At 39.8% G+C, this 22,612-nt stretch overlaps 2 protein-coding genes across 2 annotated transcripts in view; both read left to right on the top strand.

Moving 5' to 3' along the window:
- Positions 1-5,434: 5,434 nt before the first annotated feature.
- Positions 5,435-20,397, top strand: IL18RAP (interleukin 18 receptor accessory protein). Its single transcript, XM_027675229.1, is given in 12 exon segments — positions 5,435-5,675; positions 6,783-6,914; positions 7,961-8,228; positions 8,335-8,509; positions 9,746-9,920; positions 12,119-12,187; positions 12,354-12,474; positions 14,213-14,367; positions 15,257-15,394; positions 19,157-19,327; positions 19,946-20,280; positions 20,282-20,397. Coding segments are annotated over 12 exon segments (1,851 nt in total). The 5' UTR covers positions 5,435-5,629; the 3' UTR covers positions 20,348-20,397.
- A 1,791-nt stretch (positions 20,398-22,188) lies between these two features.
- The window catches only part of SLC9A4 (solute carrier family 9 member A4), a 32,997-nt gene continuing 32,573 nt past the window's right edge, over positions 22,189-22,612 (top strand). Inside the window, exon 1 of the mRNA XM_027674962.1 lies at positions 22,189-22,544. Coding sequence (XP_027530763.1) covers positions 22,283-22,544 — 262 coding nt within the window. The 5' untranslated portion in view covers positions 22,189-22,282. The remainder of the gene's footprint in view (positions 22,545-22,612) is intronic.

Here is a 22,612-nt window from a genome sequence, read left to right on the forward strand (position 1 = left end):
AGAGGGAGATTGCTGGTGACAGCCCACTGCGGTCCAGGAGAGCTCAAATGGTCTCATTTTGGACTGCTGTTTATAGGAGTCATAGTAATTTTCCATCCTGGCCACAATTTGGGTCAGAAACTGACTTTGAAAGTTTGATAATGAAAATGTTATTTCACTAGTATTATTCAAGCAAGGAGTTTTCAAGGCTGTTCTTTAAAAAACAGGAGCACTAGTTCCTGGGAACAGACAGGATTTCTAATAAGCTCAGGAGGGGCTTAGTCCAGGTGCTTCATCAAGGCTGAGTCCTAATGAGCATTTGTCAGATCATAGTGTGGCCTGAGGGGTGAGGTGGAGGGAGGGGAGGGAAGGATGCACCGCCACAAGTAAGTGTCAAGCTTTGAGTATGAAGAAAAAAAGCAGGAAAAAGCAAGACTGTGGTTAGACCAGCTCTCCACAAGCAATGAATGTCTCATTTGTAGTGAAGAACAATTTAAACAAAGCCAAATCCAAACAACCTATTGAAATACGTAATTTCCCCTAGGAGGACACAGATGGGATCAGGGAGAAGACAGCTGTTGTAAGTCACCAGTTGTGAAGATTCTTGTCTCTCTTGCACATACCACAACAGAGTGACTGACTGTGAGAACATATGCTGTGTCTGCAGTTTTTTAGTGTTTCTGGGTGACCAGTTTCTATTACACACAATACAGGGTGGAAGAAAAATAGTATCAAAGAAGTCTTGTCTATTGATGGTTTTAAGATAAATGTAGGGAAGAGTTGGGACTACTGTATATAGTGTTGGTATTATAGGGTAGTACAGTATAAGGGCCTATAAATGCATGGGGTTTGTGAATTATGGTTGTTCATACACGTCCTGTAACAGCAGAACCAACACCACCAACTTGGTGTAGAAGATAATCGGAGAGGAAAATTTCTTACCCACTAGGTGTTAACCGTACTGGGCAGAGAAGGAGGTGACGTGTAAATGTGTCAAACCAGAATAGTGCCAGAATAGTACCAGAATGCTATAGAGATGTAATCCTCCCAGTGCCATAAGACTACACTGCATACGCACTGAGACGGTACATTTTTCCCACTTGACCAGAAGTGAGATGGATAAGGTAAGATAAGGACCCCCACCTTGACTTTCCACAGGGGTGGAGGCACAATGTTCTGGAGCTGTAGTGTAAAATATATGAAGTTGTAGCAGAGTGGGAGGGTAAGTGAGGGAGGGGGAGGAGAGGGAGGGGAAAGAGAGGAAGCAAGGTGAATATCCTAGGTTCATCCTTTACCCTCTCCTTTTTACACTTTGTCCAGTAGCCAAGGGTAAATATGAAACTGGGAAGTACAAGTGTGTGAGGCTGCTTTTTTTAGCGTCTGTATTAGTTTTAGAAAGGAGTGAATTGGAGCAGAGGCTTAGCCAAATATTTGGTACTATTTACAAGATTTGCATCCGGTATGGTAACCAGTATGACACATCACTCAGCCTTCTGGTAGTATGGCTTTCAAAACTGGTGCTTCTGTTGTATTTCTAAGATGTATTTTTAAGATATATTTCTGAGGTAACAGTTGGACTGCTATGCTGAATTTTTTGAATGTGATAAGCCTATTACTTGGAGAGTATGACAATACTTAAAATGAATGAAGTATATTTTATGTCTTTAAGATGCAAAAATGCATCTCCAGGAAAGACCCGTCTTTTTCTGATAGTCTGAGCTTGAAAACATGAAGGCCTTGACTTTATCTGTGTTGTAGTCTGTAATTTCTTTCAGGGAAGAGGGAATTAAATTATTTTTTTCCCCAGTCAGAAATGATACCTTCAAAAGCTTAATTCTTAATACTGAAATCTCCAGAGATACATTGAAGCCTTTTGTAACTTATAAACCAAATATATATTTTGTATTGGGGCCAAACATTGAAAATACCTTAAGAGACAAACACCAAGTCTGATCATCAGTGGGCTTTGTTTTGAAATGAGCAGAGAGCTAAATACATGGTAGAAGCTGAGAATACAAATTCACTATCTCTAAATGCTCAGAACCCAACAGAATCAAGCATTAGTACTGGTCATTGTATAAAGGAATGTGTACAAAAACAGAGGCAACATTGAAACTCCATGTTATGCAATAAACAGCCTTTTTTACCGTCTTGTAAGAAATTGAGTAATTAATGAAATCTGTAGTAAGGAGACTGAACTTCACACAAGAAAAGAAAAAACAAGTCCTGCTGTTCTTGAAATGAGTCTGGTGCAAACTGATGTACATGGATTTACATATCCTCTATTGAAACAGGGAGCATTGGATTCTGAATTGATGGCAAAGTGCTGTCAGATGCTTTAATATAGTTTGAGTCACTGTGCAATCTGTCTTTTATGGGTTTTGCATCCATGTAGGAAGACTTGGACAGGGCCTGGGCTGTGTGGGACTATGTTGCTGAAGTGCTCTGCCTGCCTAGCATGTCCCAGAAGCAAGTCATAGATGGCTCAGATTCATCAGGGCTCCTCTTTCTGCCAAGCTATGTTTGGGTAACTAATGAGGCTTAACTAGGAGGACACAGACAGGAAGTATTAGTGCCCCCATTATAGTGCCCACTTGCAGTGGGTGTGGAAGGTAGCTGGGGACATTAAGGATAAGGAGACCTTGACTCTCAGAGTGAATATTATTCCATATTGGAATAATCTTATACTTTTCAGATATTACAGATTTTTTGAACCACCTTAATACAGCATATGGGGGGGGGAAGGCAATGAAACTTTTACTCTTTCTCCTCTTAAATGAAGCAAACTAAAAAATCCAACACATTTTTGCACACAATACAAATAGAAGATTTTAGAAACTGAGAAGCTTTGATCTTTTACTAGGAGGTTTTTCCCCCGTTCTTTTTACAAGAAAATCATCCGGAAATTTCAAACCTGATGCAACTAAACTGAGAAAGGAAGGGATGATAGCAGTGAGGTAGAGGAAATTCCTGTAAAGGAAACAAACTCAACACAGTGCACAGCTAGAACTAACCACAATTCTTATCATATTGTGTAGGGTGTGCAGGTAAGATTTTCAGACTTAATTTTTTTTAAATTATGCCTTTTACCTTCTGATTTTAGCCCTCCCTTACCCCATCTGCTTGAAGGTGAGTTCATTTCATTGCCTTTGAATGTGCATTTTGAAGTAAATTGGCTTTAACTACTTGGTCAGACAAACAATAGTGTCTTAGCAAGTAGTTTTATTAATTTTTTTTTCTGCTTTGTAGGTATGGTGAAGCTTTTTTCATCTCCTATGTGGTTATTACTAATCTTAGTCCTGGAATCAGATTACGTTTGCCTTTCCATTGATATAAGTCTAATACAAGACACAGGAATTGATAGCTTTGATGCTAAAGTGGTTTTCATCAGAATCAGAATAGTAGATTGTAAGATTGTGGAATGCCAGTCTTTACTAGACTTCAGACATATGAAACTTGGTGCAGCTCTCAAGAAATTGATTTTGATTTCTTTTGTTTATATTTTATGAAAATACATACCAAATGCTAGGGAATAGAAATTTACTGTTTTCTTGTGAGATCCTTTTGGAGTTGAAACATAGGCAAAATAATACAGTTCCTATTCTTCTCTCATATTTTTTATCACAGGAAATTATGACAAAACCACATTAATTTCCTTTGTACATAAGATACTTTCCAATTAAATGACATCCTAAATCCCTAGACTAAGGATATGATAATATGGGTGTGTACATGGCAAAAGGCAGAGACTTTTGAAATAAGTTGACTAGAGTAGAGTACTTACTTTCTCTGGCAGACACCAACCAAGATAAAATGAGTCAGTGAGTAAACCGAGTTACTGAATCACCTTGAGTCCACCTGCAGTGCAAATATACCTGAATGGTGATTGCTGTCTGTTTCTGCTGTGAATTTCCCTGTTCCTGTCAAGCACACTTGCAAGATGACAATTCTTAATTTCACACACTACCATCGTTTTTAAACACTATAGGAATGCAAAGATAACAGATTCTCTAATAAAAGTGTTATCAGTTAGCACAAAAAGAAAAAAATAGCAGTGGTGTATTTTCCCATACCTAGTTAAAGACAACAGAACAATTATGCAGATTGCTAACCAAAGCTGTAACATTCATTAGTTAACCCTCCCTTTCACACTTCCCTGTTTGTGGTGACCTTTTTGAGCTTGAAGAGGGTTCTGTTTGTATGGTAGTAAATTGGAGATCAGAGAGATTGTATATCACTGACATTATGAAATGTTTTGTGAATGGTCACTTGATGTAGTTTCACTACATGCAGCCTTTGTGTCCCCAGTTACACACATATGGGAAGCTGGGAAGTAAATGCTTCCACTGCTTATCTTGTGGCAGGTCAGGCACTCCTCAAGTAGCTTCTGATGGCTTAACAGATTGAATGAGTCCCCAGAAAGGACAAGAGCTGCCACAGGAAAGAGATTGGACCATTTACTTGAGATCAAGGGAGAGGGGAGGGGGGACAGAGAAGTAGAGCATAGTAGATCATCAAGTCCAACTCCTGGCCCTGCATGGGATACCCCAAGAATCTCGAGGGAGAGGGAGAGGGGAGGGGGACAGAGAAGTAGAGCATAGTAGATCATCAAGTCCAACTCCTGGCCCTGCATGGGATACCCCAAGAATCACACCATGTGCGCAAGAGTGCTGTCCAAACACTTCTCGAATTCAAACTGACTTGGTGCTGTGACTACTCCCCTGGGGAGCCTGTTTCAGTGCTCAGCCGCCCTCTGGGTGAAAAAGCTTTTCCTGATATCCAACCTAGACCTCCCTTGACTCAGCTTCATGCTATTTCCTTGAGTCCTGTCACTGCTCATGAGAGTGAAGAGATCAGTACCTGCCCCTCCACTTTTGACAAGAGCAACCCATTACATGAGCTCACCTGCTCAAAGGACTGCAGCACTGAATCACACAAAAGGCCCTTGGGTCCTGCTTGCTACTGGCACCAGTACACCTTTGCCATGTGGGCTGTTGAGTGACATAATTCAAAACATCATCCTTTGTTTTATACAGAATTAACGTAGTTAGAGATGCAGCCATAATGAATGCCTTGAGCAAGGTCTTTACACTTGTCATAAACCCAGATACAAGAGTTAGGATCCATTGATCCTTTTGCAGTGGATAGAGAGTGGGTAAAGTTAAGGAAGGCCCCAGTGCTGGTGGTAAACTCTCTTTATTCAGACATACATACTGGCTTGGAGTTTCAAGATGATTTTGAAAGATGTGTGGGGTGATGACAGTGGACAGCAGCCAGACTAACAAAGCAGGAGGATGGGTTCAGGCAAATGAGTTAACTTACTCTCTGTGACCTCTGAGCATAAAAATAGACCATTCCATTCACTTGCAAGGAATACAAACATTCTGAAGAGAATGGTGACTAAAGTGCTCCCTTCTACACAGAACAGATGCCTGCCAGTAATGTGTGGTGTCTGATTTGCATGAAGTGCCAACAGTCAAGGGACTGTAGCCTTTGCCCGACCTTTTCTGTTTTTCCCTTGGGTTGACTCAGTGCCTCTCTGACAACAGTGCAAATGCAGAGTCACTCTGTGGCCAAAGGAAAGAAAAAAACCTCTTGAGGTCTCAGTTGCACAATGTGAAGTTGCACAAAGTGAACATCAGCAAAATACATGACCTTTACTCCTGAATCAGACACTGCAGACATGTCAGTCACAGGTGTTGGATATGTTCTTACTAAGTACCCAGATTAAGCCATGGTTGTCAAATATGCATGCTGGGCAGCCTGCCTTTGCTCTAGCCCCGTGGCTGAGAAGGCTGTGGGATGCAGATCAGACCTCTTATTAGAAGAGGGAAAATAATTCATACAACAGGGTTTGGGGTTTCACCTTGGACAAGATGCTGTCATATAGGGGTCTGGATGCAGCTGAGTGCTTTGTGGACCTGCTCCGAATCCCCTGGGTGTTCCCAGTCTCAGCTTACAGATGGCACACCACAGAGCTGGTGCCTTGTGATGGTGTAGATGTTACCCTGTCTCTCTCAGGGTCATTCAAGCAGTGCAGCATAGCATGGTGGTGCAAAAGCAAGGCCTGATACTGCACACCCAGGTAAGTCATGGAGGAGAAGAAGGGGTTTTTAGGTTGCTCTGCCGACCCTAATGGACATCCTAGGGTATGTTCATTCTATCTGGTAACAAAGCCCTGTGGGAGCATGTCTCTTGGGTGAAAGAGTTAGAATCAAAGACGTACATCCACACAGTACATGCTCTGAGGGTTTTACTCCTGCACAGTTTTACTCCGGTCCCATTTGCAGCTGCAGCACATCTTCAGATTTGGTTTAACCCCAAAGAAATCCAGTCAACACACTCTGGTCCTATTGACCTTCAAGATACAACAGATCTTTATGGATTTTATGCCTGTCTCAGTCTGTTGCTGATAGTTGTCATTAGATGAAGACTGATGTTGTTATTTGGTATCTTACCTCTCATCTTAGAGAACATATTCCTACGAAGGGAGGAAGGATCTGCATTTTCACTCCAGATGTGGAGTTCTGCATTGCTGTAGGCATGACTTGGAAATCTATCTGTAAGCAACTCTATGGATGGTGTATTTGAAGAGACTATTGCATATTCTTGAGTATCATCTATCCTACACTTCTGAGAAATAGTAAGAGCAGGAAAAGTGCTGCAAACACCAATTTTGAAAAACACAATATGCAGGAAATACTGTCTAGTAATTTTTATAGAGGTACATAATAAAATGTGGAATTACCTATCTATTTTATTGGACTCTTACCTACAAAAAAAAATGTTTTCCTCTTTTACAGAAAGCAAGATGATTCTTAAAGACAATGTCTCAGAATATCAGCCAAAATTGATAAAGAAAATCATGCTCACTTTGTGCTGGATACCAACATTGTTTGTCAGTGGGGCAGAAGTTAGAGAGATTAACTTGCCAGGTAAGAGTCTGCTCCAGTGATGTTTGTTGTTTGTGGTGCTTTCTGAAAGCTGAGAAAAGGGAATCTTTGTTTTTCCTTGCCTTTATGAATTTTTCCTGCACATGTCCGAGACAAATAGCCTCGCTGCAAGCTTTTAAAATGTTGATAGTACAATTTACTCTAACTATGACTCAAAATTCAATTCCCTAATGAAAAGGACAAATGTAAAGGAGAATTTCTGAGACCCAAATGGAAAAAATAAATTGCTTCTGTGACTCCTTGAAGTATCCAGCAGCTAGTCCAAGCCTCTTGGGGAGGTGGGGAATGGGGAGAAGGAAGAAAAAAGCAGAACGACACTGATCTATCAAAATCTTCTTCTCTTTTATCTGGAGAAGCTTCATCCAATTCATTTTGTAGATAGAAACTGAAACTGCAAAGAGTCCCCCAGTTGGGCTGGTGAGGAATAGATTTCATGCCCTCCTTTCTGCTGGAATGAAATCCTACCATACTTTCAAGGGTCACCACAGCCTGAGTGGCAGTAGGATGATTAGGATGGCTGAGCACGCCTTTCAGAATCAAAAAAAGTGTTTAATTTTAGTGACAGCTACTAAAACATAGGAAGGCAAGGATTTAAAAGCAGTGAAACAATAACGTTTGTCAGTCTCAGCCTGAATAGGGCATGTAGTGGGCAGGATATGCTTCTTCAGGTTTATTTCAGTCCCTTCTCCATTAATATCAGGAGATCTAGAAGCACTGCATCTGCTTTTCTACAGGGTTAAGGTTTAACAGGTTAGCACCCATGCAAAAATCTTCAGATACTTTCATGTTAAGCTTTTAAAAAAGGCCTATTAAACCTTTGAAAACCCTTGAATAAACTTTTGAGAACATTGGCAAATTGCATGTTTAAGGAAATCTATTTCCTATTTGTCCAGCATCTGATCACATAAAAACATATTTAACACAAAAAAGGTAAAGTTCTATTTATGTAGTATTCCTAATTTTTATTTTTTCACCATGACTGTGTGTTCTCTCAGATGGTACTGACATCTTATTATTCTGCTTTTTAGGGTGTTCCCATGTTGAACCTCAAATATGGTACCGTGCAATTAAGGGTGAGGAGTTTGTTCTACAATGTGCTTTACCAGATAGAGATGCTACCCACATTTATAATAACTCACTTCCAAATCAACATAAGGTGAAGTGGTTCTGGCGTCAGAAAGATGAAGAGACACTGAGGGTTATCAAGGAAAGCTCTACCTTGGCTCTCCAGGGGGATGCACTTTGGTTTAAACCAGTAAGGGACAGTGCTTCTGGAATCTACATGTGTACTATAAGGTAAATAGTGGAGCAAAAGACTTATATTTCTATATGAGAATTATTGTTTTGTTTTGGTTTGTGTATTAAGTGTTTAACTTTTTTTTTTTTCCCCTGCATCACTCAGGGAAAAAATCCCATGTCTTAAAATGGTTTTGGAGGTTCAAACAAAGAAGGCAGCAAAATGTTCAGGTTATGACACAAATATGCTATATCTGCTTGCTGGCAGTGGGAATTCAATAACCTGTCCTGGGACAAAATGTTACAGCCATATAAAAAAGCCAGACGTAAAATGGTACAAGGTAAGATTCAGTCTCTTTAGCATTCACAAAAGCTGAGTGGAGGTCTAGTTAATGTTCATGTCCCATAGGTTCTTGAACTCCTCTTTGACAGGCAATGCAGCCTGAGAAATTCAACCCAAAAGTGGAATCTTGAATTGCTATATATCAAGTTTTTAAGTAAGAATTTTGAAGAAATTTGCCACATGAAACAGAAGCCAAGAAATGTTTTCTCTTCAGCTAAGAAATTGAAGTAATTGAGAATCAAAATACGTTCTTTATGAAACTAATTTATGATTGAAATTTAAAATTTTAAGTTCATTTTGACATTTTAAATTCTGAAAATATCAAATATACCAAAGAAAAAGTATCTTTGTCAGAAATTAAATTATTTAAAGATTAATGCTTCAAATTGTTCATTCCAAGACTCCTGTTTTTAATGAAACACTATTCTACTGAAACACTATTGATTTACTGTTTGTAAGGATTGTAATATAAAGTCTAAACCTGTATAAATGAACAAAGGAAAATGACTAAATTTTCAATTGTGCATTTTACTACCTGGTATTATTTACATTATTTGTTATATCAAGTAGGATTATGATCAAGTCCAAGTTACTCTTTATTTACTTCCAAATTTTAAAGGAGGTATATCTTTACCTACATCTTGATCTGAAGCCCACTGAAGTTAAGGGGCTTCTTCCCATTTGCATTAATGGATTTTTTTCAGGAACTTGATTTAAAGAAAATTCTTAATGGTCTCAGTGAAATAATATTAAGATGAAAAATAGAGGTGCTTTTCAAAAAATAGTCTGTTTTCATTCTTTTAAAAGTAGTGACAGTGTTCTCAGTCTCAGACAATCCAAACTCATGACTTACTTCTAACTAAAGAACTTGAAAATGCTTTCAAAATAATTTCTTTACAAAATAAAATGTACTTAGTCCATCAAAAAAGCTGTCCTTTTTGTTTCTCTTTAGTAATAGGAGTTTAATTGATATTAGCTTTATGATTTCACATTTCTCACAGCAACCATAAATTTTAACTGATTTTTAAAAAGACAACGGTATTCACATATTTTTTAGTATAACTGAAAAATGTCATCAGACTCCTAAAAATCCCTTTTTGGGCTTCAGTGAAAAGACTTTGGTTTAGCCCTACTGCCATGGTAATCATATCAAAATATATTTAAAATATCATTTAATAGCAGCAACAACAGCAATAAAAAAAGGACTTTAATTCCTTGAAATTCTTTTCATTAGGATGGTCATCAGATAAAACTTAGGAAAAGCAGACCAAGCCTAAAGCTGAAGCATAATGAAATCTACTTGAATCCAACCTATGACAAAGATGCTGGAATATATCTGTGTGATTACACTCTGTATGACAACACTACCAAGTGGACAATGAGAACAGCAGTAACAGTAGAAGTCACTGGTGAGTAATATAATAACTCAGAATAAATGACTTGAAGTCTGTTTTCTCTGTTATGTTAATTTATGTCTTTTGTTCAGGCTCTTGTTCTGAAAAACCCATAATCTGAATTAGCTACAGGACCATTAAAATGCAAGTATTCTGAGGACATCTTGGGACATTGACTAGAACCTTCAATGTTCAGTAATAGCATGTATCATACAGTGCCATAATTTTCAAGATCTAACTCTGCCTTGGATTTATTGTAGTTCCTATCATTGGGGATCAAATCTACAAAAGGATTTAGATCTCTGATCTGGGAGTAGAATTTATGAAACTCCAACTGGTGCCAATGTTCTCCATGTACTGTATGAGAAGTGCTAGGAACATATTTGCATACTAGGAGGAAGCAGTGCAAATCCTACATTGGAAATGTGGACAAAAGCACTGTATCTCAACCCTACCTGTCTCCCTGAAGTGAGGGAGAAAGTATGAGTTAGGTAAAAAATTGTTCCTTGTCGCATGGATGAAACCTTCATTTTTTTTCACTTGACAGTGATAAAAAAGGTGAGGTTGATGGGATCAGTGCCTCTTTTCCACAATTCCTAATTTTTTAGCAGCAGAGCAAACAGGAGAGCTGTGAGCAATCTAACAAGCTGTTTGTTGGTGCATGTGCTATCTGGGGAAAGGCATCACTGCCTGCATGACCCATTCTTTCAGGCTTTGTATGCATTACAAAATAAAACTGGCTAGGACTCTATGGCACAGCCATGTGGCATGGCCTTCTATTCTCCTTCAAACCACAGTGACCCTTTTTGTAGTATTGACTGTCTTCAGTTGCCTTCAGGCGAAGTCCAGATGTTGCCTTGGCAGAGTGTTTTTGGACTACATCAATGCTGTGCAAGGGAGCATGCTAGCAACTGAGGATCAGTACTGAGGGAGACTATTTGATTTGCTAAAGGAGAGATGTGGTTATGCTTTTCTCCAGATATCTATGGTTGAGTGCTGTAAGACACTGCAGTCACTCCAGTGAATCACAGGTCCTGTAGGAAAGTATATGTATCTATTCTATATCTTGAATTGTATGGAACCAGTACTGCTGATTCTGTATGGCAACAGCACAGGACTGGTTCTCAGAATCCTGGTGGAAAGTGGGCCACTCTGTGGAAGGGAGAACAAGATTTAGGTAGCAAAAGAAAGGTGTCTGGTGAGGCAACCTGTTTCTATGGTCTAGTGAGGAAGCACTCCTTTGAAATTCCATGGTTTGCTGAGGATAGCACTTCTCTGAAATAGGTGATTTTTTGCATTAGGTGTTTTATGCATTTGGTGCTAAGAATTCAAAGGAAAAAATGTATACACCCCATCAGGACAGAAAACCATGTCTCACCAACTTTTGAGAGCTCTATGTGGTGGCTCACAATATCTGATGCTCTTTCACTCTTCTTTCTGGCTATATTGCCACAATATTTTCCAAGCACACATGGAGTAGCGCTGCTTTTGTTCTGATCTGGCTGAACGCAAGCTGACACACTGTCCTCAGTTCTTTTCCTTCACTTCATACACAATCAGAAAAACGCTTAAAAGGTGACATACACACATATACTACCCCAGAACCTTGCATACTTTTCTCTGCTGTGGCTTGGTGGAAAAAAAAGTGTTACGTGGCCCCATTTCCTGCAGTATGGGACTTTCCTAGAATATCAGAGCTGTGGGTTTTATTGTATAAGCTGTGGGTGTCATTCTCTGTGCCCTTTGGCAGCCTGTGATTTGAAAACAACATGGCTATTTTAGTGCAAGTAGCTGTGCTTGTTAAAGAGGTGTGTATATGCTCTATGTGTGCTTACTGGGCATGGAAAAAGGTTTGGCAAGGAACTGGGATGAGGTTTACATCCCTCAGGTGGTCTTGCAAGGGGGGGTCCTAATTTCTGAATCCTAAATAATCTTGAGTGCAGGCTGTATGCTGAGCTCCTCAGCTCATGTAAGTTGACAATGTCTCAGAGTAACTGAGATAGCAGGTGTGTAAGTAGCTGGATAAGTTTTGTGGTCGAAACTCCCTTCTCTGTGTACTCTCAGATACCTCAACAACTGCAAATCATCCTCTTGGATTTAGGTGTCTACATTCCACCTAACATTAGAAAAAATAAATTGTAAGCTATTTTCTCTGGTCTTCCATACTGACAATAGCTATTTATTCTTATTAATAATATTCCTGTTAATTGCAGCAAAAAACACTATTCATCCACCAAACCTTTTGTATCCCAATGGTGTTGTGATCCTCGAAGCAGAACTTGGTAAGTTTCAATTCCTCATCTAAAAGCAAAAGAACATGTTTAAATTAGGTATTGATAAATAAAGATAAATCTTGATGAAGCAAAACAGCTTTGCTTTCTAGACTAGTTAACAGAAAAATATTCTGGTGACCTCTGTACATGGTTTTCCTGTGTTAATTCATTCCAGGAAAGCCACTTGAATTGGAATGCCGCGTACAGTTTGGGTTTGAAACAGTTTCTTCAATGAGGGTAACATGGAAACGAAACAATGAAGAAAATATAAATGAGAAATTGAATCAGGAAACAAGGTGAGAAACCTCTCCCAGTAGTCTTATTACTACCACTGCCAGCAACTGTAAAAATCCTTCTACAACAACTTTACTAACTATGTTTTATTGAAAGAAACTCAGAAGCCTCTGTTCTTCAACCTAGTAATGTGTATGTCCATGAGCATGAGACAGACACATGCTGTAACATACAGAAACACATATTGATGGTTATAAAATCAAGAACGCAAACATTCTGTTCAATCTTAACTCTTCTTTCTAAAGCATTAGCTTATGGACAGCTTCAACATGAGTGGTCCTTGGTTGCCTGTGCTGCCATCAGCTGTTTTCAAGTGTTCTTGAAAACAGTGTCTCTGTTGTGCCTTGCTAGCAATTCACACAGTCTGTCCTTGGACGCTGTCTCTGAGTGGGGAATAAATCAGATCAATAAAACAGTACTGTGGACACTGAAAGGAGTGAATACTGAAGTGTTTACAGACCCAGTTTGAGGACTTGGAGCCCTGGATTTCAGGGCACTGACTTTTAGGAGTCTTCCCTGGCAAGAATTAACCAGACCCTGCAGAGAAGAAACAAGGGGAAAAGGTTTTCTGTGACTTGGGGACAACCCCTATAGTCACCATGCTTCCCTTTCCTTCCTGTTCTCCTTCATTTATGCGGTGTTCAACTTGGGCAAGCAATATAGTGGAGGTAACACAGGCAAATGTGTCTTTCACTATACAGCCCTGAGTCATCTTTATGGGTAAGCTTTTCTGTACACTGAGAGAAGCAAAAACCCTGCTGTCACTGCTAAAATCAAGTTCATAATAGGAGTCATATGGGGAAAAAAATAACAAATTATGATATCTCACACACACATGCACAAACTCACTCATGAGGTAGATTGGAAATTGGATTTTCCTAACTTTTGAATATTTAGCTTTGTAATGTTCTTCTTAACAAGTTTTTAGATTTTACATGGGTAAAATTTCTGTTTGTCTATTTTTTAAAAACAGAAATAAATGAAACATTCCCAACAGACTTTCAGTACAGATTGAATCCTTGCCCATGCTCGTGCTTGTATATCTTGAGTTACCAGTGGTGGGGCCATAGGAGGCTGTCATTTTGCAGGGCCATGATGTAAGGTGCCTTTAGGATGACCCAAAGATGCTTGTACTTGTGGCTTTCAAAGGGGAGTGCTGAAACTCAGAAACCCTGGGCATTCTAGAGTGATTGCAGACACAGGTCTGTTATCCGTATCCTTCACTCAACTCCAAAGGGATTCCTCCGTTACCTCTTCATTTCCTATACTTCTGTCCCTTATGTCTATCTTCTTCTGTTTACCTATTCTGCCCTTGGGCCTTTTACCCCTTTGCAAGAGGCTGTGCTGCTCAGTCTTTTTGCCCAGCTAGTTCTCTCTTGGGACTACTTTTTGAAGTTTCATTTATCTGCATTTCTGCTGGGGGAACTTTTTGCATCTTAGAAAAACACAATCTTATAGAAGTCAAAGGGGACTATATACTGAAAACTAGGCAAGTGGTAAGTATTTTGCTGAGTTGATGAATTAAGAATAAACCTTTCAGTCTTCAGGTCCTTGATGTTAGTATTTTCCTTGCGATATATAAACCAAATGGAAGTTCCAAACCAGAATATTGCATTACTATTAAAAGTTCAAGATAAATGTTAAAAAGTTTCAGGCTCCTCTTTTTTTATATAAGATGTTTGAAGACTCTGTGAATGAACAGCAAAGGTATCATGAAAATACACAATTTTTTCTCTCTAGCATTTATCCAAAAGGTTTGAGGGGGCACACACTTCTTCATGTTGCAATGCTGAAAGAAGTTACTGAAAAGGACCTCAGAAGCAACTTCACATGCTTTGCTGAGAATTCAGTGGGGAATGCCACTGCTGTGATTCAGCTGAAAAGAAAGCAGAGAGGTAAAACTATCAATTGGTGACTATTTGCCCCTGGAGACATTTTGATTTACTCTACTACTACAAATTCATTCAACCTTGACAATGGCTTTTTAGCTAGTAGCAGAAGTTGAAGCTGGATGGGAAAAGTTTGATTTGTCAGATGTCTTGAAAGGCACAGTATTATGAGGACTACTCAGAAGGACAAGGTTATCTGGGGACTTAGTGCAGGCAGGTGAGCCAAGTGGAAGCTGGAGAGTAACTGGGAGGAAGAAGACGAGAGTAGCATCTCTGAACATTAAAAGACAATCTACTAAACTGAAGCAAGGAGGCCGCTGAAAGCAACAGTATTCCTTGATTTTCTTAGGACATTTCTGTTTATTTTCCCAGTTGTTAGCAGCATGTTTCTGTCAAGTTACCATAACCAATATGAATGTGGCAGCCCTTCAAGCCTTTCAAGGTCAAAACCAGAATCAGTGTGGAAATTAAACTGTTGAACCATAGTTCACAGTGGAGATTCATCATTGGGTGGTACAGGAAGCTGCCAGCAGGGCATTGCGTGCAGCTGTATCAGTTCTGATGTGACTTTTCCATCTCAGGCGATGACTACTTCCAGTACTACTGAGTATACCAGAGACTGTGTTCTTTGTGCCTGCTATCATAGATTGGCTTTTCATACCACCAAAGAGATGACATTCAAAAAAGATACCTGATAGTAGACTGAAACTCTATGTTAAGGTTTGCAGCTACCTATGAAATCCTGACTTCCCTAAATTTTGCCAGTTGAGTAAGAACGAAGATTGTGTTCTGTGTCCAGAAATGGTTTGCCTCCATTTTTATATAAGTTTTTTTATATAAGTGTCAATATTGTTTTAGGAAGCATCAGTTATGATAGACTCTTTTCTTTCTACAGTGTTGTTCTTATATGTACTATGCAGTGCTGTTTCTACTCTATTTGCATTTGTTTTGTGCACTGCCTTTATTTACCAGCACTGGATTGAAATAGTGCTGATGTACCGAAGTTATCTGGCCCACAACAAAAGTTCAGGAGGTAAGAAACTTTGTATAATATTAATTTTCTCCAGTTTTTCTACTGCCTTTTGCCATGTGGGATAATCTGCTATGAATTACTCATTTAATTAAGTTCTCTTAATGACCCTGCTCTCTTTGACCCAACCTACTAGTTGCTCAGTGAATGCAGATGAAAAAAGCTAGGTAGTGTGGAGGAAATAGCTAACACCAACTGAAATGTCACGGTTAGCCTTTCACCCTAATTTACCCATGGAAAATTAGAGTAGGAAGTTGACTTTTGTCAGTCCATTTGCAGGTAATAATTTAACATTTCCAACATTTTAACATCATTCTCCCAAAATGTTCAACAGCACCTGTGGACAAGAATGAAATGTCCTTGCATAACAAAGTGAAGGACTCCAGAGTCCTTTTTTCACTTTAAGACAAAAGATTTCTCAGAAGAATAAACAAAAGAGAGAAATAAGATGATATAGGGCACCAACGGAGAAGTGTATGTTTGAGAAATTCATATTCCTTTCTAAAAATTTTGGAAACAGTCTTGACATTTGCACCAGAGTGATTAGCTTTCGATATCTCAAGTCTCTGTAGTAGCATTGCTCCATCATCTCAGCTAAAACAGGCCTCTGAAATAGTAGAGAGTGTAACAATGTATCAGAAATGATTTTGACTATGACTGCTTCCAAGAACTTAACCTATAATTTTCTTACAAGGGTTGAAAGAATTCTGATAGTTTGTGCACAAAAAACATTTTTCTAAAAATTCTTGCATCTTGATGCAGCTTGAGATAGAGGTGTCTGAGTCTGCTTTTGTGTTTGCATATGAATATATAGCTTATATGTGAGTGTGAAATAACCGTATGTAGGTACCTATAAATACATACACAATTTGACAATTAACTGCCCTTTTGGAAAACATTTTTGTGAGCCCTAAAGCACTTGGTAAAAGCAATTTGGGAAATCACTCAAAAATTCCTCGCTATTTAGTAACCAAGTGATTTAAGAACCTCTGGAAAGTCCCCTTAGAGCACACCCACTATGTCAGTAGGACAGAGACAGAAATGCCAAGACTTGTGCATTGAACTCGGGTTCCACAGTGGCAGTCCCTGTCCTCATGTACCTCATGCACACAGCACCATTTGCAGTGTGGGGCTATATGAGGTGTGCAAACCAACTGTGCTTACCCAGGAAGTTTTCTGCCTAAGGATACATGTGTTCTCACCTGCAGGATTATGTCGTTCTCACTTCATGTGGATGCATATCAAGTCACCTGAGGTCTGAAAGGGCTTGCTCATAGAGCAGCAAAGCAGCAGTTATGACTTGATTTTGCTGCTTCTTCCTTTCCATCATTTCTTCTCCCACACCTCCCTTAGCACAGAATGAGAGAATTGCAGAATCCTACAAAGTTGAAAGGTGCCCCTGGGAGTCATCTGATCCCACACCCTGCTCAAAGCAGAACCGTCCTAGACCAGGTTGTAGAGGATCTTGTGGACAGAGAAACCACAACCTCCCTGGAGAATGTGCTCCAATGTTTGACCACTGTCACACTGCAAACTTTGTCACTAATCTCTAATGAGAATTTTCCTTGCTGCAATTTGTGTCTGTTGCCTTCTCACCTATTACTGTCTCCATTGTCTTTGTACCCTCTCATTTGGTGGTTGAAGACTGCAGCAAGGTCACATTTTTCTCATGCCTCTCTAACCCTTGGGCTTCCTCCTTAGCCTGTTAAGATACAAGTCTCAAATCCCCCGCCTTCTTCCACAAGAAGAAAGAAATAATGCAGGAGCTTTGATGCTAACATTTATAGATCATGCATGCAGTCACTTTGCTTTAGTTGGGTATTCTTCATTTCCTACACTTTGAGGATCTTAAATGTTTGTACCAAAAGTTCCTCAGCTTGTAACTGTCCTGTACAATTATGGGGGGAAAAAAGTCCCAGCGATGCTTACTGTGTATTTGGTTTTAACTTGCTATTGTAATAGTAATATTATAAAGGAATGTGTTCACTAATGGTTGTTGTCTAATAAAATCACAGTGACCTCTATGGGTGAAATGAGGAATAGCTGGCTTGTAGTGCAATTTATTGCCATTTTAAAACTGTTTTCAAAGAAGCTTCAATTTAGGGTGTAGCTGAATTGATGTTCAGCTAAATCAATTAGTGACCCTCTGCACCACCTTCAATTCCCACACTAGTCCTGTGTGCCTGCTGCTGGTGATTCACTCTTGTAGGCTTAAATTGACTCAGCTTGGCAGAAAAATAACTCAGTAAAAGACAGTGAGTAGCCAGCAGAGTAAATTGGCTTCCTCTGTTACCACAAGAGCTACTACACCACTAGAAGGAGGTGGTTGAAAGTGTGTGGCCAGGAGCAGAGGGGAGGAACAGAGATGCGACGTGTTGCCTGATCACATCCTTGGCATCCAAACCTAATCTGCACACCTATGTTTTGTCTTGATGACATATTTTCTGCTACGTGCTGGTTCTGAATGTGGGTGTCCCACCCCAGCTCATCCATGTCATTAGTTTTCTGTGTGTTTCCTTTCCATATGGGCTCTTCTAGATTCTGTGGCAACTTGGTGGCTCTAGCTCTTTTTTTTGATCCTGATCTTACATGTAGGGATAGGAATCAGGAGGTTAACATGGAGGCATGTGGATCATGATACTCAACACTTGGGTATCTGTGCTGGAGGTAGGTGTCTCAGTTCCTGAGCAGTGAAGATGCAGTCAATACAGTGAAATCTATAGAGCTTCTCAGCTCGCCCTGCAGCAGCACCCTGCTCTAAACTGCTGAATTTCTCTCTGGTTTCTATTAACTGTATTGACATATGATACAACTCAGCTAATTGGTCATAGGTGTCCAATGTAATTTGGGCTGCCTGAGGATGTACTGTCACTCCAAAAGACTTGAGTCTCCAATACTTCCCCTGTCAAATTTGGCAGTTCTATCAACCTTAGGACACTTTAAATGGCCTCAAGCAACTAACTACATAGGGGAAAATGTACTGAGTCCACTGTGCCTTTTGCTTTCACCAGAAATTGTTTTTTTTTTTTTGGTTCCTTCTCTCTCAGATGTAGTTCAAATTTTAGTCAACAAAGAGATAAGATTGCTTTTGCCTTGTAGTTAAGAATGGGCCCAACTCAGGACATTGGTACCAGAGCGATTGAAAGCTAAGGAAAGTTCTTTATATATTTTTCATCTGCACTCTACAAACATTCTTTTAATGAGACTTAAACAAAGTTCAGTTACAGGTCAGTACTTGGTGTCTGAACTGATATTTTGATAAGAATTAGGCTTTGCTCCTTACACCAGTGTCTCTGCTTAGAAACATAACAATAAACATAAAAATCTTTTGCAAGCAGCTAATATTTAAGAACATTGTTACTTTAAAACTAATTATTTTTTAAAAGAAGTTGGCCATTGATGAGAAATTTTTGGAAGCAGCATTTGGGTAAATGAGAGAAAAGACAGGTAATCATTCCCTACCACACGGATTTTGCATGAAGGGGCCAGATCTTTAAACTACCTTGCACCAGTCATCTATAGCTTACTCCTTTGCTTTGGTAGAGTATGTCTACAAAATTTGCAGGACAATGAGAGCAAGCAAGGATTGTCTTTGGTAAACAGATAGCTGTATTCCATGAACAGGTTATAATTTTAGGTTTGTGTTGTGCCTACTTAAATAAATGTAAATGGAAACTGAGCATTAAGAAAGAAGCTGAATGCTTCAGCCAGACTTGCTAATGTATACAATGTATACACTGTTATTTCTTTATTAATTTATTTTAGATGGCAAGGAATTTGATGCGTTTGTGTCCTATGCAAAACTAGACTCTTCTGAAAGGGACTCTACTTTCATTAATGAGGAAAAATTTGCCCTGGAGCTTCTTCCAGATATGCTAGAAAATAAATATGGATACAAGTTATGTATTCTTGAAAGAGATATTCTTCCAGGAGGAGGTAAGGTCCCTGTGGATGGTAGAAATTCTTCAGTTTTTATAAAATTGTGTTTCACTTTCCAAAAAAACTCTTATGCACCAGATCAACAAATTGTGTATTTTAGTAGTGGAGTTGATGCTCAAATCTTTATATCTGGTTCCTGTGCCTGAGGCATATGTACATTTGAGTGTGATCACTGGGAGTTACTAGGCTGAAACAAAGCTTCTTATACAAGAATTTCTTTGCAAGCAGACTCCACTCCCTGAAAAGAAGACCCCAAATATTTCAGTAGTTACTTTCTGTGCAACTTTAGTCTATGCTACCTGCAGTAATTAGAAAGCCGTGGGTTCCTGTTCCTGGGAGAGACAAAGACAAATCCAGGTGTCCCTTGAGACCCTGTTTGAGTAGCAACAAAGTGTGTTGAGGTCTTCATCTCCTGAGCAGAAAGTTGTGTTCTCAAGGCTGTGTAAAAACAGCCATGGTACCCTCTGATAGCAAACACATTTCTAGAGGTTATGTGATTGGTCAGCATTCCAATTCTTGGCTTTCCTTATTTCTGGGTTTTAGCTGTTCATAAAGGAACTAATAAGATAAAAATTCCATTGTGGAATGCAGTAACTATCACCATTTTCTCTCCAGCATACACAGATGAAGTTGTAACAGCTATTAAACAAAGCAGAAGGGTAATTATTATCTTGAGCCCAGCCTATGTCAGTGGACCAAGCATCTTTGAACTGCAGGCAGCAGTGAACTGTGCTTTGGAAGATAAAAGGATCAAACTGGTATTAATAAAGTTCCAAGCTTTCCAAGAGCCAGAGACTTTACCTCCAGCAGTGAAGAAAGCTCTTCGGATTTTACCAGTTGTTACCTGGAAGTCTTTTATTTCTGCCCCTTCAGACAAGAAGTTCTGGAAATATATGCGTTACCACATGCCAGTGAAAACTACTAAGATGCTGGGAAATTGCAGCCTAAAGGGCTTATTCCAAAGGTTATTCAGATTGGTATATTGATAGAAATTTCACAGGGGCTTGGGAATGGTGACATGATTGTCAAAGACTTTTTCTACATCATCGGACGACTGTGAACTCTCACTACAGTCAGCAATAGCTCGCTCCAAAACAGTAAGAACGACTGAAGTGTGACAGTGCTGTAGCCCCACAGTAAAACTTTCACTGCATGCAACCATAAATGTGAGCTATCTTTCATAAATTTTTCTTTTATTACTATTTTTATTATATTTATTATACTCTTTTGCTCTAATGTTGAGACATACAATGTTCTTTCCCTGTACTTCTTTGGGAATATTTCTATAGGGTTTTTTTTGTAGAAAATAATTAAAAAAGGGAACTCCAGAGGAAGCTTGTAGTTTAATTTTCCAATGCAGCCTAGTGGGAAAAATCCAGACTCTTCAAGTGAGTTACCTCCTCCAGGAGGAGCACCAGGAAAACGCCATGGGAGACTGCTACAACTGGGTATGCCTAAGGGATTCAGAAAAGAAGGATTGCTGTCTCAGGGCTGATCCCAGGCATCTCCATCCTTCCTGCAGTGAGAGAAAGAATTCCTACCAATCGTGAAACATTTCACACTCAGAGACACCTGCACATTGCTTATCCTGTCTGATGCTGGTCACTCAATGCCCACTGAACCTGTTGGCATTATGGGTGTGTTGCAGTTGTAAATCAAAGCCCTGGCTGTCACAGCTAGCACACTTCTAGGGATTCTAAAGTCTTTCCCTTGCAGTCCTCTGGCTGCCAACTCTCCAGGGTTCATATCACTTACTCTTGAGGCATCTTGTAGTCTGTGTGTATGGCTGTAGATGAGTGAAATGCAGTGCTCTGTGTTAAGAAAATCTGAGTACTATAGCCACTGATTTGTTGTTCTGTTGACTTCATTTTGCCTTCCAGTTCACAAATCCTTGTTTTATAATGCTAATTGAATAGCTCATCTTCCAGATTCCTTTTTGGAAAGGGATTTCAAGAAATACTGCTGTTAACAGGACCGATATACTGAAAACGAGAACAACTCTTCTGCAAGCAGGCTGAGCATTATCTGCCTAATTTTGTATTGGGTTCAAAGATTTCAGTGGAAGGACTGGTGGCGCTGTGGAGGAGAGATGATGTTGACCTTTTAAAAAAAAGTTCCATAAGGCTGAAGGTTTTGTTGGAGGAGGATAATGTGGCTGCCCAGTAAATGCCTTGCTGAATAAAACAAAGGCCAAACAAGATAACTCAAAATTCAGTTTTAGGCATGTGATGTGACTCAGACCTTCCTCTTTCTGTTGATAAAATGTGCTAAATTTAAACCCGAGTTTAAGAGAGAGAATCCCTTTCCGAAAAAGGACGCAATTTGCCTGGTCCCCCACCAGATGTCCCTACCGCGAGCCCTGCCACCGTCCCTTTATTTACACATCGAGTACTTTTGTTACCAGTTGCGACGGGATCAGTGAGCAGTGCTAAGTGTGATGCCCGAGGTTCCAGTTGCGCTGGGGAGGCAGACGAGAAGCGAGGGCAAGAGAGGAAGGCATGAAGCAGGCTACCCTGGCTGCCCAAGCTGCCACCAAGCATCCCTCCCAGCTGATGCTATTCACTCATGCTGCACTTGCTGCCTGAACTCAGCATTGCAGCTTTTTGCTTTTTTTTTTAATATATTTTTGACGGTGGGAAAAAAATCAAAATGGCTGGATAAATAATGTAGTTGGAAAGAGCTTTTTATTCCTCAACAGGGTGTTGCTGTGGCCAAGGTTTATCTGGGTCAGAGGAACCTGCTGAACTGGTATCTTCATACAAACTCCAGGTCCGTCTGTAACACAAGGAACAGGACAGGCACATTAGGGCTTTTAAAATGACCTCTAACAGGCAAATGAAACAGCCCCGAGGAAGAAGTGGCTGTGGCTATGAGCAGCACGAATCAGCAGAAGTGAGTGTTACAGACCTTCATGCACTCTGTATTTGTCATAAAATAGTCACAGCCCCAGACATGGGCTCTGCTGCACTTGAACATGCAAAGCTTTTGAACTGGTTGCTGTTGCTATTGAGTCTGATATCCTGTTCTGCTGCTGCTTATGTGGATGAGCCCAACCTGGGCAAGAGCTTCTTGCCTCATCATGAACCTGATCCTGGGGGTACTGTTGACTCTTTGCAAGATACGAGGCTACATGTTTTCACAGTGGACTATGACTATGTGCAAATTCCCTATGAAGTTACTCTTTGGATCCTCCTTGCCTCTCTTGCAAAAATAGGTAAGTAGAAAATGGGTCTTGGGTCCTCCTACCTCAGCAAGAAGTTAAAAATATACCACGTAGCCAAG

The sequence above is a fragment of the Neopelma chrysocephalum genome, unplaced genomic scaffold, assembly GCF_003984885.1.
Source record: "Neopelma chrysocephalum unplaced genomic scaffold, ASM398488v2 Primary Assembly neopelma1_25, whole genome shotgun sequence".
NCBI classification, from domain to species: domain Eukaryota; kingdom Metazoa; phylum Chordata; class Aves; order Passeriformes; family Pipridae; genus Neopelma; species Neopelma chrysocephalum.